General features: G+C 34.5%; 1 protein-coding gene across 3 annotated transcripts in view; it reads left to right on the top strand.

Annotated features, from left to right (window-relative positions):
• LOC149771688 (E3 ubiquitin-protein ligase TRIM45-like) overlaps positions 1-13,544 on the top strand; it is a 131,590-nt gene extending 118,046 nt beyond the window's left edge. For all 3 annotated transcript variants that reach the window (XM_089948223.1, XM_089948222.1, XM_089948220.1), the window contains one exon: positions 12,828-13,544. In XM_089948223.1, coding sequence (XP_089804349.1) covers positions 12,828-12,866 — 39 coding nt within the window. In that variant the 3' untranslated portion in view covers positions 12,867-13,544. The remainder of the gene's footprint in view (positions 1-12,827) is intronic.
• Positions 13,545-14,353: the final 809 nt, after the last annotated feature.

Genomic DNA, 14,353 nt, shown 5'->3' with positions numbered 1-14,353 from the left:
TCCCAAATTATAACTTTTGGAATATATTTCTCCCCCATTCGATCTGGAGTCCACACACCACCGCTGTATTTGAAAAAGCTGTGATAAGTACAAGAATTGACTCCACGTTGTTTCATCTCCCTGGCAAGTCTGTGTATTGGTGTTAGCGCAATCATATCTGAATTATGTCGAAATAACTCGATTACTCGAGTTGTCTTACCAGAGCCACCCAATCCGTTCAAATAAACGGTTTTGTGTCTGGATACTGGATCATACAGATATGGTGCATTCGACATTTCTGATAATTCTGATTTACAATAACTATCTTTAACCGCAACATCAGCGGATTTACAATAACAATGTAACATTTCTTTTTTTATTCTCCACGAATTCCATGATTCATCATTGCTTGTGAAACGAGCCAGTAATTCTGAATATTTTGTATCGATATAAAATTAATCCGTAGCAACTCTAACTGCAGTGTCAAGAAATATATTTATCATCGATAGCAAATTTATAGAAACATCGAAGCATCGAAGATCTTAAATGTGTGTACTGAGGTGATTCTCCATTGATGTAACTAACAATTGTACCCAACAGATAAACATGTACGTATGCAACAAGGCAGATATATCAGTAGCTACTTTTCGATATTTCACTTATGTGGCACAGCTTCAATTGGATAATTTTCATACGATTTGTTTCATAAATTTTCAACTGGCTACCGTTTCTAAGTAAAATAATCATTGTTTTATCTACAGTCATATACACAAAAGAAAATTTGCACTATGTTTCGATCAAAATCAAGTCAATTAGGTATCTGTGATATTAATCGATGGCAATCAAATCTCGTTATTGTTATACAGCTTTACCTTCTTTACCTCTACTATGAATATAAACTAAGGATACATTTTAGTAGAGAAACCATTTAATTCCTAATATTTGTATAATTGATACAGTTTGTAAAATACATGCACATTTCCTTAGACTTTTGTGGGAATGCACAATGTAAAATATTTTTTAATACACTTTATTGTCAAGCTAAGATTTTAATTAGTGAACCATTAACATGAAGCAGTGTAATCTCAACCTATCAGTAAATACTACCATATCCAATATCAGGTTAAGGCTGTAGCAAGAACCTATCAGTAAATATTATCATATCCAATATCAGGTTAAGGCTGTAGCAGGAACCTATCAGTAAATACTATCATATCCAATATCAGGTTAAGGCTGTAGCAGGAACCTATCAGTAAATATTATCATATCCAATATCAGGTTAAGGCTGTAGCAGGATCCTATCAGTAAATACTATCATATCCAATACCAGGTTAAGGCTGTAACAGGAACCTGTCAGTAAATACTATCATATCCAATATCAGGTTAAGGCTGTAGCAGGAACCTATCAGTAAATACTATCATATCCAATATCAGGTTAAGGCTGTATCAGGAACCTATCAGTAAATACTATCATGTCCAATATCAGGTTAAGGCTGTAGCAGGAACCTATCAGTAAATACTATCATGTCCAATATCAGGTTAAGGCTGTAGCAGGAACCTATCAGTAAACACTATCATATCCAATATCAGGTTAAGGCTGTAGCAGGAACAAAGTCAAAGTTTATGGTTTGTGATAATATATTGTTCACCAGGGTGAACACAAGATTTGCTTTTTTAAAGGTTGAGATAAACCATAACTATGTCAAGTTTGGTTGCGATTTCTGTAGAATGTTTTATCTACTACGATTGTGCCGCTTTATCGTATAATGTAACTTCAGGGAAACTGCCAATTATCTTTTATGAGCGGAAATTCATCGATAAGATTACAAATATGTGCCCTCTTGTCTAATCAAATCAAGAGAATATATTGTCCTTCGCAAATGTCGCCAATTAGTTAATTTCTTTGATATAATTAGCTTGAAGACAAGTTTGTTATCACAAGGAATTTCTTGATGCGGATGTTAACGCGTATGTCATCTGCTATCTCGGAATAAAGATATGTAGCGCACGTTTATAACTGAAAACTAGGCTTAACATATAAAAACCAAGTTCTTTCGTTTCTAAACTATAACTACTGAGAATACAAGCCCTACTTGTGTGAGTATTTGGCACATAAGATAAAGTAAATATCTCCCTCCCACTCTTGTGATTGTGTATGTATATAGATTAACTATAACCATCAATAATGCTCTCTTTGTACCTCGAACGAACAATACATTGTAAAGGAATATGCATTAAGTGCCAACAACATCAAAAAACGTACTCAGAGATGAGATTCAGACATAAAGTTGAAAATTCCATTCCTTCGTTATATTGCTGGAATGATGTGCAAAAAATGTCTTCTTTCGGACTTAATATTTTCATTTTATTATTATAAATATTTGTATTAAAACTAATCGGCCTATTGAAATGCAAAACCGCTTTTGCTGGTTCTATTACTGGTCTGATTTATACGGTGCTTCCATTAAATTATTGGTTATGTTTCCATGACACCGATGGAATCGGAGTGAAATATGCCTCTCCTCCTAGTTTGGGCAGGAATCGTGACCCCTTGATAACTAGTCATGCACTATACTACCTGAGTTATACATGCTATACGAATGTATTTATTAGTTCGTGGCACCTAATCCTTGAACAATAAAAAATAGTTGATTGCAACGTTTATTGTAAAACTATGAATAGCTATTCGCGTAAAAGTGACCAATGAAACTGCTTGCTTAAATGGACAAGATAATTTCTCAGTTTATTTTTAACATTTTATTTTCCTAACTGATACAGTTGGATCCGGCTGCACATTCTTACAACTTAGAAAACACGTTGACTACAAAGGATGCACATTATACGGAGAAAGAACGAACTAATATTGCATGTATGTATGTATGTTTTGTATGTATGTATATATGTCTGTCTGTCCGTCTGTCTTTTCGTGTGTGTGTGTATGTATGTATGTATGTATGTATGTATGTATGTATGTATGTATGTATGTATGTATGCATGCATGCATGCATGTATGTATGTATGTTGTAGGGTTCAACGACATTTTTCAGCACACAATACATGGCGGCCAGTATTAATGGTGGAAGAACAACCTTGGAAATTCCAGAAAAACCACCGGCCCTCGAGAAGCTACTAGCAAGCTTTCTGACATACCCACATTGGCCGAATCTGAGACTTCAACCCACGCAGACACGTGAGATGGCAGTGACCCGTAACGGTGAGCGCTTTAGACTACTCGGCCACTATGGGCCCCTTGTCTGTAAGTATGTATGTACGTACGTATGTATATATGCATGTACGTATTTATGTATGTATGTGCGTACGTACGTGTCTATGTATGCAAGTATGTATATATGTATGTATGTATGGATGTATGTATGTATTTATGTATGTATGTATGTATGTATGTGTGTGTATGTATGTATGTATGTATGTATGTATGTATTTATGTATGTGCGTATGTATGTATGTATGTAGGTATGTATGCATATATGCATATATGTATGTATGTATATGTGTGCATGTGTGTGTGTATGTGTGCGTTCTTGCATGCGTTCCACACTTGCAAGTGATATGCTTGCTTGTATGTATGTATGTATGTCTGTATGAATGTATGTATGCATGTATGTATGTATGTATGTATGTATGTATGTATGTATGTATGTATGTATGCATGTAGGTAGGTAGGAAGGTATGTAGGTATGTATGTATTTATATATGTATGTATGCGTTGTTTGTGCTTTTATCGCCAGTTTTCTGCATATGATACGTTACATATTGTTGCTAGAGTAATTGCTGAAGGTAAAAACCGGGAAAACTCCAGTAAAAACTACTGACCGAAGACAAGTTACTGGGAATCTTTTGACATCCCAACCATGGCTAAGCGAAAATTAAAAACTCAGTGACTATATGCATGTTTTTATGCATGTTCGGATGGATGGATCGATGCATGCATTCATTTATGCAAGTATGTAGGTACGTACGCATGCATCCGTGCACGTACGCACGTTTGAATGCATGCTCGTACGTATGTACATATGTGATACTTAATTGATATTAAAGTTCACATATTTTCAACTGCTTTCCTTCAAACTCGTATGTCTTTGCCTTTATAATATTTATATTGTAAGTTCAATATTTAATAACGTGAACCTCGTACCTGTATTCATGTCTTGAGCTGATTGTTCTTTATTGCATGTCGCACAGACGTTAAATGAAAAAAAAATGTCCTTAAGTTACATGTTGTATATTTTTGTAGCATATGACGGTTCTATACGATGTCATTTTTTTCTGCAGCTAAATGGTATTATTATATCCTGAATACTTAGAGTTTATATTGTTTCCAGTGTAAATCATTGTTTATCGCCATTTATAACAATATATAAATCATATTATAGGATACACTAACTAGCTTGCAAAACCTCAGACTTGCAATACAATGGTCGCGTGTTCGATAAGTTCTCAAGGCAACACAAGTCTGCTGCATTATTATGTCTTTGGAATTACGTTTATGTTTCATTTTCCCGGTATGATATGACCAATAATGGATTAAAAAGTGGCCGTAAGAAAACAACCGATTCCCTCCTTTTTATACACCCTAGTCACTAACTTTATATGTTTTATTTTCCGTAAGAAAATGACTATTTCACTGGAAATTGTATATACGGTGCATATCATTAGCAGATACGACTTAATTCAGACTCCTGTGTGTTGCCTTTCCATAGAATATGGACCCCTGGTGCTACATGGCCTTTATTTTAACATTTATAACGGAAGCGTCTTTAAAGAGCTACTTTATTTCTTGAGACATTGAATCGTATTATGCATTTATCAAATGCTTTGTAAAATACCGACAACGTCGGCAAAAAGAGGAGGACAACATTTAGTATAAAATTGTTTATATTCTGTGAAAGACACCTTGTTAACATTCAAAGTCAGCTATATCGAATTAACAATATCAAAGTGACTGGCGAACGAAAAATGCAGACACCTGTTTACAAAGACGCATATGACCCTTCAAAAGTTCTTGGACAAAAGCGAGAACAATCACTAACAACACCACGCAAGGGCACTATTTATGTGGGTCTAAGTAAATATTGAAGAATATTAATATAAAATGATTGATGATCGCGAAATAGACAATCAAAGAGGAACAACAACTCAAAGGGAACCGCTATATATCCGCACAATATAAGCGCATGTTTAACGTTGTAGTTGTTACTTGTTTACTTGCTACAGCGACCGCTTATGGCACAAAAGATGCCATAATTATTACGACAGTAACTGTTGTTCGCATGCTAGTGGCATTTGATGTTTGGATTACAAGTCTAGTACGTCGTTTGTCTTTCGGCTCTGTTAAAATATATTGTTTACATTCTGCATTCGCGAATAATGTATATATGGAAAATAATCATATAATCACTCTGAAAACACATGCGCATGGGGCTTTTGCCGCACGAGGAGCTTATATGCAATGGCCCAGAACGAATTCAACTCACCGGTGCGATCTTGTCTCTGATTTACTGCTGTATGTTGCAGGGAAAAGTTTTGAGGTAATGAAGGTCCATTCGCAGAGCTGCAGCTTGGTTCTAAAAGCCCCTTTTCATACTACTGCTTGTTTAACCGTGTGTTGTATTCTGTGTCTGTTGCATTGGCTTCTGATTATCGCTTATCATTTTACTCACCATTGCATTAGCATTCTCCAACTTTCTTTAAGCAGATGTTACAATCTCATCGTGAGTTAAAACTGTACTTTCTGGTACCTTGTCGTTTTTAACATTTACTGCCAAACCAAGAAAGGTTTCAACAAACCTATACAATTTCGCTGCATACCACACCGTGTAGCTGTCCCCGGAACTCAATAAACTATGTCTGGCAACTACAACACAAATTCCACTGAAAACACTTGCAATACTAGCCCTGTGAAATATAAGGACAATCATTTGCATCTTTACAATTTTGGCTCAACGTTTATATGATTTCTTTCTTGACGTTACATTCTCTGCTGATTTAGGAACAATACCACATTCTTCAGTTTGAATTCCCATACATTTAATAGCGATATTTGCTTTTGCCTAAAGTATCCTGTTTGCTTTTTGTTCAACTTATCAGAAACGTTTCCTATATGTTGCATTTGGTATATGTTTGAACTAATGTTTTTATCAACTTACAAGTGTTGTTCATACCAATAATGCTTGGTTATCTTACTCAACAAATTTGTCAGGGGTTCAGCAATGATAGTGAAATTCAAGCACTAATTCCGATGGTATCCAGTCATCGCATCTGCTGTTTTTCACTAATCGGTACATTCAATTCAAAGATAGCCATGCCGTTACTATCTACAGGTTTAACCTGTCCATGTCCCATAATATCCTCTAGGAATGTAACAAAAGCACAACAAAACCCGCTTGTGGATAGATTAATTGTCATATTTGTATCGATAAGTCTGTCAAAAACATTGTCTCTAAGTGATCTTTCCAGGTGTCATTATAGATGATTGCATGTTCTAAGTAAGCATGACAATTATGTAGACTAAAAATGTAATCATGTTCACTAAACGTTGGAAAGTACAAGGAGAGCCTTTCATGCAGAACATCATCAACCTATATTGATGAAGTTGATGTGGAGTCATACATTCCGATATTTCGTTTTCTTCAGTGGAATTTTCCAGATTTCTTTCAAAAGGTCAACTTATGTGAAATATTTTGCATTTCCAATATTAAAAATGCTGTCATCGATTCATGACAATTGAAATAGATCTGATTTAATCACACTAATAACTTTCATGTATGTGCACATGCTGAAAGTATTATCTGGTTTCGGTACAAAGATACGTGTTGAACTATAGTTACATGTACTTGGTTCTATGAAATAATCACATAGCAAATGCAGAATTGGTTGTTCCAATCTCACACATTCCTGCTTGAGAAGGTTCATGTACAAGTGTTGATTTTCAAACGTGGAATCTACCAGTTCAACGTCATGGTCGAGTTTAGTTGTTCTTGTAGGAAGATATGGAAACAAGTTTTCATATTGAAGTTCTCTTTATATTGGACTGAATTGTTGGATGAGTCATTCATGCATAAATTGCTGAAAAAGTCCAGACATACAATTTGACCCTTAATCAGAATGCGTTGATTAGGAAGCTACATTATGTTAAAAAATCTTTACTGTGATCCATATCTATTTATTGATCAATTTGAGGAACAGAAGTGATTTCATCAAAAGCCTGTCAAAAACACGTGTCAGCTAAAGGAATATTTGTCTAATCAGCATCTTTCTCAAGAACGTTCTTTGTCATAGCTCTAGTAACTGCACAATCTTGATATAAATTAGGGATTTCGCTTTCAATAGGATCGATTTTATGATATAAACAAAGTTTGCCAGTTACAAGTAGATTAACCTCAATCTTATCTTCACCTGTGTACGGATTATTGCTTTGGGTTTCAATTTGTAGCAGCCATACATGATGTGCATTTTATAACTGCACTAGGAGAAGCATTTTCAAGACTTTTGACGTTGTGGATATGTACACGTTATACATACTAACTGTGTGAAAGCTTCCCTTCTCTATTTCTACCTATCTACACTTTTTGAAACACATGACTTATCGCTGGAATCAATTAATTATTTTACATATGACCTACAGATGAATTGAACATTTAACCTTGAATAAATATATATTATATCACTTTATACTCAATATTATGAGCGTGTGCATGCGTGTGTGTGTTATAACGTGCTAATTACATGGCGCTCAGTGCTGTCTTTTTCTCTGCCAATACAAATGTTCATTATATATATGATATTATTCAGTCGGTTAGACTATAGAGAAGACTGGCATTAATGCCAAGATGTAAACAATTGCAACATTAACTGTACATATTTGTTCTATTAATATGAATGATGTTAGTCATTTTACCTGTTAGGCATGACAATGAAATAAAGTAGTTGATGTGCATAATTTTTCCGTAATTGGTGACGTAATTATGATCATTCTCATTTGTATAATTCGATAAACATTGGACATATTTACAGTGAGAGGTACATGCTAATCCTATTCAAAGGTGTTTTCTGGAAGTACACCCACAAGATAAGTGGCTGACCGTATATATCTCTTTATATTTGTTCCCTACATCCACAGTTATCTTCAATTGAACAACATATATTCGACCTTAAAAGTAGATATTTGTTAAGCAAAGGCCATCAAATCGCTGCTGGTTACATTTATTCCTGGATAAAAAGAACCCAGCTGCAAATTATTTCAGCTCATGAGTACTATACGCTTGTTTCGTTTGATGTAAGCAATGAAACAGCTTTCCAGTTGTTTATATTACATTCTGGTATTATTGGTATATCAAATTGTGATTTGTCCATGACGTATGAATACGCATAATGAACATGTTTTTATAGCTATTATACACTATAAACATGGAAATGAATTTCTTTGAATATTACATTTAAAAATCAAAATTAACAAAAGAATGATTTTCATGTAAAATATTTTTATAGAAACTAACATTTTTATACAAACAAACAATCATGCTCAATCCAGGAAATAAATATTATTGAGCTCCACCCTGTGTCATCTGCTGTCATCTCTGTCAATAATGCGTTTCCAGTCTCTCCCTCTGGCAAAAATCAAACACTGCAACTCTGTGTACAATATAAAAATGACATCAGATAAGGAGCAAGATTATGAAGCAACATTTAATCTACTAAACTGTGAGTTAATTGGAGAGTTTGATAGAGACATGGCTGAGACATTTGTAAATGAAAATGATCAATGTGTCAGGGAAGACAGATTTGTACACCATGAGCCTGATGATATACAGAGATTTATAGAAAGTAAGCAGAAAGCAAACAGTTTAAAATAGACATTTGTTGACGTAAGGCTAGTGACTAAAGTCTTGCAGTCAGACAATGAATTCAGAAATTTACACAAGATACACCCATCTGAATCGGATCAACACCTGGCTGGTTTTATACTCAGTGTTAGGAGAAAAGATGGATTTGAGTTTGAACCGAACAGCTTGAGAAGCATCATCAGCCACATTGATCGCCACCTAAAAGTTAAGAAATATGCAAGTACAATCAGGAGAGGAGCAGACACAAATTTTGCATTAACAGGGGAAGCTCTTCGGGCTAAGCAACAATATTTAAAATCTAAAGGAAAAGGAAATATACCCAATCAGAGTCAAGTGATAACATACGAAGAAATAAATTCCTTTTATAGCAAAAAACTAATGGAGATGGAAACACCTGAAGCCACTGTTAACACATTGTGGTTTAACAACAATTTGCATTTTGGTTTGAGACGAGTGACTGAATATTACAATCTGAAATGGGGCGATGTTACACTAAGGAATGATGTGAATGGCCTCGAGTATATTGAATTCAATGAAAGGCAGTCAAAAACAAGAACAGGAGACAATGTCAAGGACATCAGGGATATCAATCCTAAGATGTATGAAAACAAAAACAACAAAGGGAGAGATCCAGTTGCTATCTACAAACGGTATGCTGAGCTAAGACCAGCAGACCTTTGTCAACGTGAAGACCCTTTCTATATTGCGCCCAACACTATGTCAATCTCAGCAACAAACCCCAAATGGTTTAGGAAACACGTCATTGGAATTAACAAACATGGATGCATCATAAAAAAAAATGAACGAAAAGGCAAATATTACAGAAAGAAAGAAATTAACAAACACTAGTAGCCGAAGGTACCTAATTCAGAAGTTAAGAGACAAAAACATTTCCCCAACTGATATCATGCAAATTTCAGGCACAACAATGTACAGTCTATAAACAGCTACTCAGTCATTAGTGATAAACAACAACAGACGTACTCCAATTACCTGAGCAACATCGGCCACCCAAGTAACGATGCTGTCAACCCCCACCCCCAGCAACAAAGAAATATCCAACTGCACAGCAACAGACTGTAGTATATCAAGGTCCCATATGTGTAATGTTCAAAAGAATCAAATTATCTGCAACCCATTCTACGGATCAAACATCACCGTACTTTGTAATCAACCTCCCGCAAAATGTGAACGAGATCCCTAACTGGGTCAATTTCTTTCAACAGGCGCATTCTCAAACAGGGCCCACCCAGCGGAAACATAGGATAATTATTGAAAGTGACACTGACAGTCAGTAGGAATAGCGAAATATGGACATCAACGATATCAGTGAAATATGGTTAAGGTTAAATTGCCTAATTACCTCTTGTTCCTTTATTATTTGATGTTTCTGGCTCGAATCGTACTGTTGCTATAAATGCAAATTGCCGCCCTGTTATTATACTGTTCATGACAACAAACGCTGCAAATTGTATGCAGTGTTTGCATGCAAATTATTGAAACAAAAATTGAATGTGAACTATCGGCTTGTGTTTTCATTTCATTTAATATTGCTAAAGGAAACATATAGGAATTAATATCAATGAAGTGTACATGAAATTATGAATCACTACAAAACTTCTTCTTTGAGCGTACATAGATACGAGGGGTTGTGAAGAGTTCACTCCTCTAAAGTGCTCTGTTTATGGCCGTCAGTTTTATCTCCCATATAAAAAAACTTGTATGTGGTATAAATAAAATATCTGCATAGTAAGTACGCTGTATAAATGATATATCACACGTTGTATAAATTTTTCATTAAAAAGGAAACTAGGGCAAGCCTTGTTTCCTTTTGATGTAAAATGTATACATCTCGTGGTATATCATTGATACAGTGTACATACTATACATATTATATACATATATATATATATATATATATATATATATATATATATATATATATATATATATATATAATGAGAGAGAGAGAGAGAGACCGTCTTGCACTGCAGCCGGTTCTATTATGAAGAGAGGATCCCATTTCCACGAGCGTGTCAGCGTTGTTCAAGAGTGTGCCGACTGAATTGATGAAACTCATCTTGTGCAAGATCCAGTGTTATGATTGCATGACCTCTTTACCAAACGTGATGACTAAATTCATGCGGCTATGTCCAGTTAACCGGATAACTTCCATGGCATGCTATGGAGTCTTAGCGGCACAGGCACGACACCCTATTTACACTGGAAGATTCCGGGTCAACCACACATTCTTGTGTCTCTCAAGGACGAGAAGCAAATATTTGGCCATATTTGTCTAATAGGCCTCCTCCATTATACCTTCCCATGGCATTCTCAATTCCAAGAAAGTAACTTGTTTGGTACCTCTAGACGACATTATAATATCAGGCCTGAAGTCGGTGTGACAGATGCCTCATCGGATTAAGATAGATCCACGCATGCAAAAAGAAAATTATGAAATACACGCCTCACAGTCATACTGTAGATTAGTGCATTTGACCCCCAATGCAGATTAAAGAACGGCAAGTGTATGGTTAAATCCTCAAAAATACTTTACATATTGCATAAGTTACTTCATTACTGGACGATATATTTTTAGAGAGTTACAATCGACCAGATGCTTCGTTTCACCTTGAGAGTAACAATTTAGGATTTGGTTCTAGGTTAATATTGAAGTGTAACGTAAGCGAATGTTCTTGTCTATGAAAAATCTTATGAATGTATAAAAGGAAAACAAATAAACAAAATGTTGAACAAAAATATATGTTCCTTATAAAATGCGTGTTGCGTTGGATTTCTCACTATGTCTTATACAGTTTGCATGTGGGCCATGTGGTGAAACTAAGGCTCACGAAGTTCTAAATGTCATATCAGTACATTTCATTTTATACAAAAGTATTAGATTTTAATGTTTGTAGCTTCTTATTTAACTTATTTGATATTTTCTTTCATCCATAATTTCCTTATATGAAACGGCCACAGTTACCCAAGCCATGATCATTTCTGGTCTGCTTGCATTCTGTGTGATTACTCTTATTAATACCTAGCGCTTGTATATTATAAAGGTAATATATTGGAGCCATACGAATTTTCTAGTGAGTTTGAATGCAACACATCGCGTTTTATTCATGTTCAAACTACTCCTATAGTTATCTCATTTATATTTTTATCGAAAATATAATATCGTCAATAGGTAAACCCAGTTGTTCATGATAACTGATATGCCTAATAGATATATCATTCTGTCATTCCTAAGTGTGGTTGGTGATATTCCTTGTGAACATATATGGATCTAATCACTTATTGGACCACCTACTGATTTTATGATGGTCCTCTTTCATGGAGCCAGCTGCTAGGAATGTGTAAATGATATTATATTCATTAATAATGACGTGTCAGCAGCAGGCAATTTCTATCAAAACGCATTTCAATGACAATATCGTTCAGTATGGTACAAGTAGACGTGGTCCAAACATAGACTGTTGTGGAACATACCCTTGATATACTGATATTCAGTTTTGGTTATGCCTTACGATATTTTGATGATGACTGAAATAATGTTATATGACATCATAAATTAATTCCTATAAAACCATAATACATATATTGCATCTAAATAAACACGTAAGTGGGCACTTTGTTCATACTAGCAAATGATTAACATAGCGCAGACTTTATCTGAGTAAAGATTTAGGTGCTCCCGAGTAAAATCAGCATGAACGCTTTAATGTTGAAAACCAACACGAGACACGAAGTTGTTATTTTCAAAGGTGTATTACCATTATAGTAATATTGTCTAATAGAATCTCGATGATGTATTTTTGATTTCGGTCGGTGTGATGCAGGAACTTGAGTTCTTACATCATATGGAACATGCACTTGTTATAGTGCGTCTGAATAATGATACAACATATGAAAGTTGCCGTCGTTATAGTACATTTCAATAATGATACAGCATTAATTCCATTGTTTCTTTCCTTTCAGTCGGTAAGTGCTTACATCAACGATGAACATACATCATGATGTTACGTAAGTACATGTAGCTGACCATTACATGGGTTCTACGTATATTGGAACAAAGAAAGTGAAGTTTGTTTGTAAAGTATCAGGTGACGTTTGTCTCGAAAATTTTATTTGTGTAGGAAGTTCAATGTGAACCAGCTTTATAGTTGTACCTAACTGTATAGCATTACAAATTCTGCAAAACATTCCGCACGTGTTAACCTGGTAATGTGGAGAATGAGTGACAACATTTGTACCATAATCTTCATATCAGATTATTTCAAATGAAGAGAAACTCACCACATGGCAACCCATCGTATGCGACAATATATTTACATAAGCTTAATTATGTCGTCACTTTTCTAAAGTCTTGTCTAGATGCCAGTGCTGATTATTAAAAAGGGCAATAATTGTTTGAAACTTAAACTTTGAATATACAAAAAATAATGAATGAAATTAAAATCGAGTAATCTATATATCAATGTCATTGTATGATAAGATAGGCTTACCAGCATGTAAAAATTAAATAGATATTCAGAATATCATCAGCGGAAGCCTTTAAACAACGCCAAGCTGCTTTATGTGTGTTCCTTTTCTTGTTTCTCTCTGAGGTATAAAGCGTCCATTTCCGCATGATATTACATTATTTCTGGTTATGCATTATATTATTATGTAGTATTTCATTCCATTAACATATATAACTCGACTTCTTCTTTCGTATATATATATATATATATATATATATATATATATATATATATATATATATATATCGAATCATTGGACTCAATTCAAGTAATATACAAGAGTGAGAAGGAACATGTTTTGTACAGTTCAGCAAATAATGTATGTTCTTAGAATACAAACTGTAAAGAAAGAACTTTCGTTATTGCGAATTAAGTCCGAAATAATCATACAATTAGGTATACAAGTCTTAAAACGTCCTAATAATCAAAGTTCTGAAGAAACGTCTTTAGTGGAAATCCAAATAAAACCCAGTGATGGAAGTGCTGATGTGCCTGTTGTTGGCCGTGTAGTGGTGATGTGCAAACGTTATTGTGTTAAATCACAATAATACAATTCAAAATATATTCGTATTTGAAATTTCACTATAAATGCAAGTTTCAATTTCCAAACATGTTATTTTTTTAAGGCCACGTTGTATTTCCAGTAAATAAATAATTTTAGTGAACAAATTCTAGCCCATATAAATTACTGGACACAACAATAATACAACTGATTATGCAAAGACCTTACGGCACGAATTAATTTGTCACAATTAGCATTTTGTAAATAAAGACTATTACCTAATGGAAAATATCTTTCTAGAATGCTCCTAATGTTTACACGATAGAACGTCAGTTATAAATATTAGGTCTGGTACTAAGTTATAATACATAATGTGGAAAATATAATAAAAAATATGTTATCAGCACCAATGATAATCCCTTAGACATATGAGGGAGAATTATATTTTGATCAGCTGTATATAAGGGATTTGAACAAAA

The sequence above is a fragment of the Sinohyriopsis cumingii genome, unplaced genomic scaffold, assembly GCF_028554795.1.
Source record: "Sinohyriopsis cumingii isolate HCF-2022 unplaced genomic scaffold, ASM2855479v2 utg001725l, whole genome shotgun sequence".
NCBI classification, from domain to species: domain Eukaryota; kingdom Metazoa; phylum Mollusca; class Bivalvia; order Unionida; family Unionidae; genus Sinohyriopsis; species Sinohyriopsis cumingii.
Note: the sequence above shows the minus strand (reverse complement) of the source record. Positions and strands in the feature narration are given on the sequence as shown.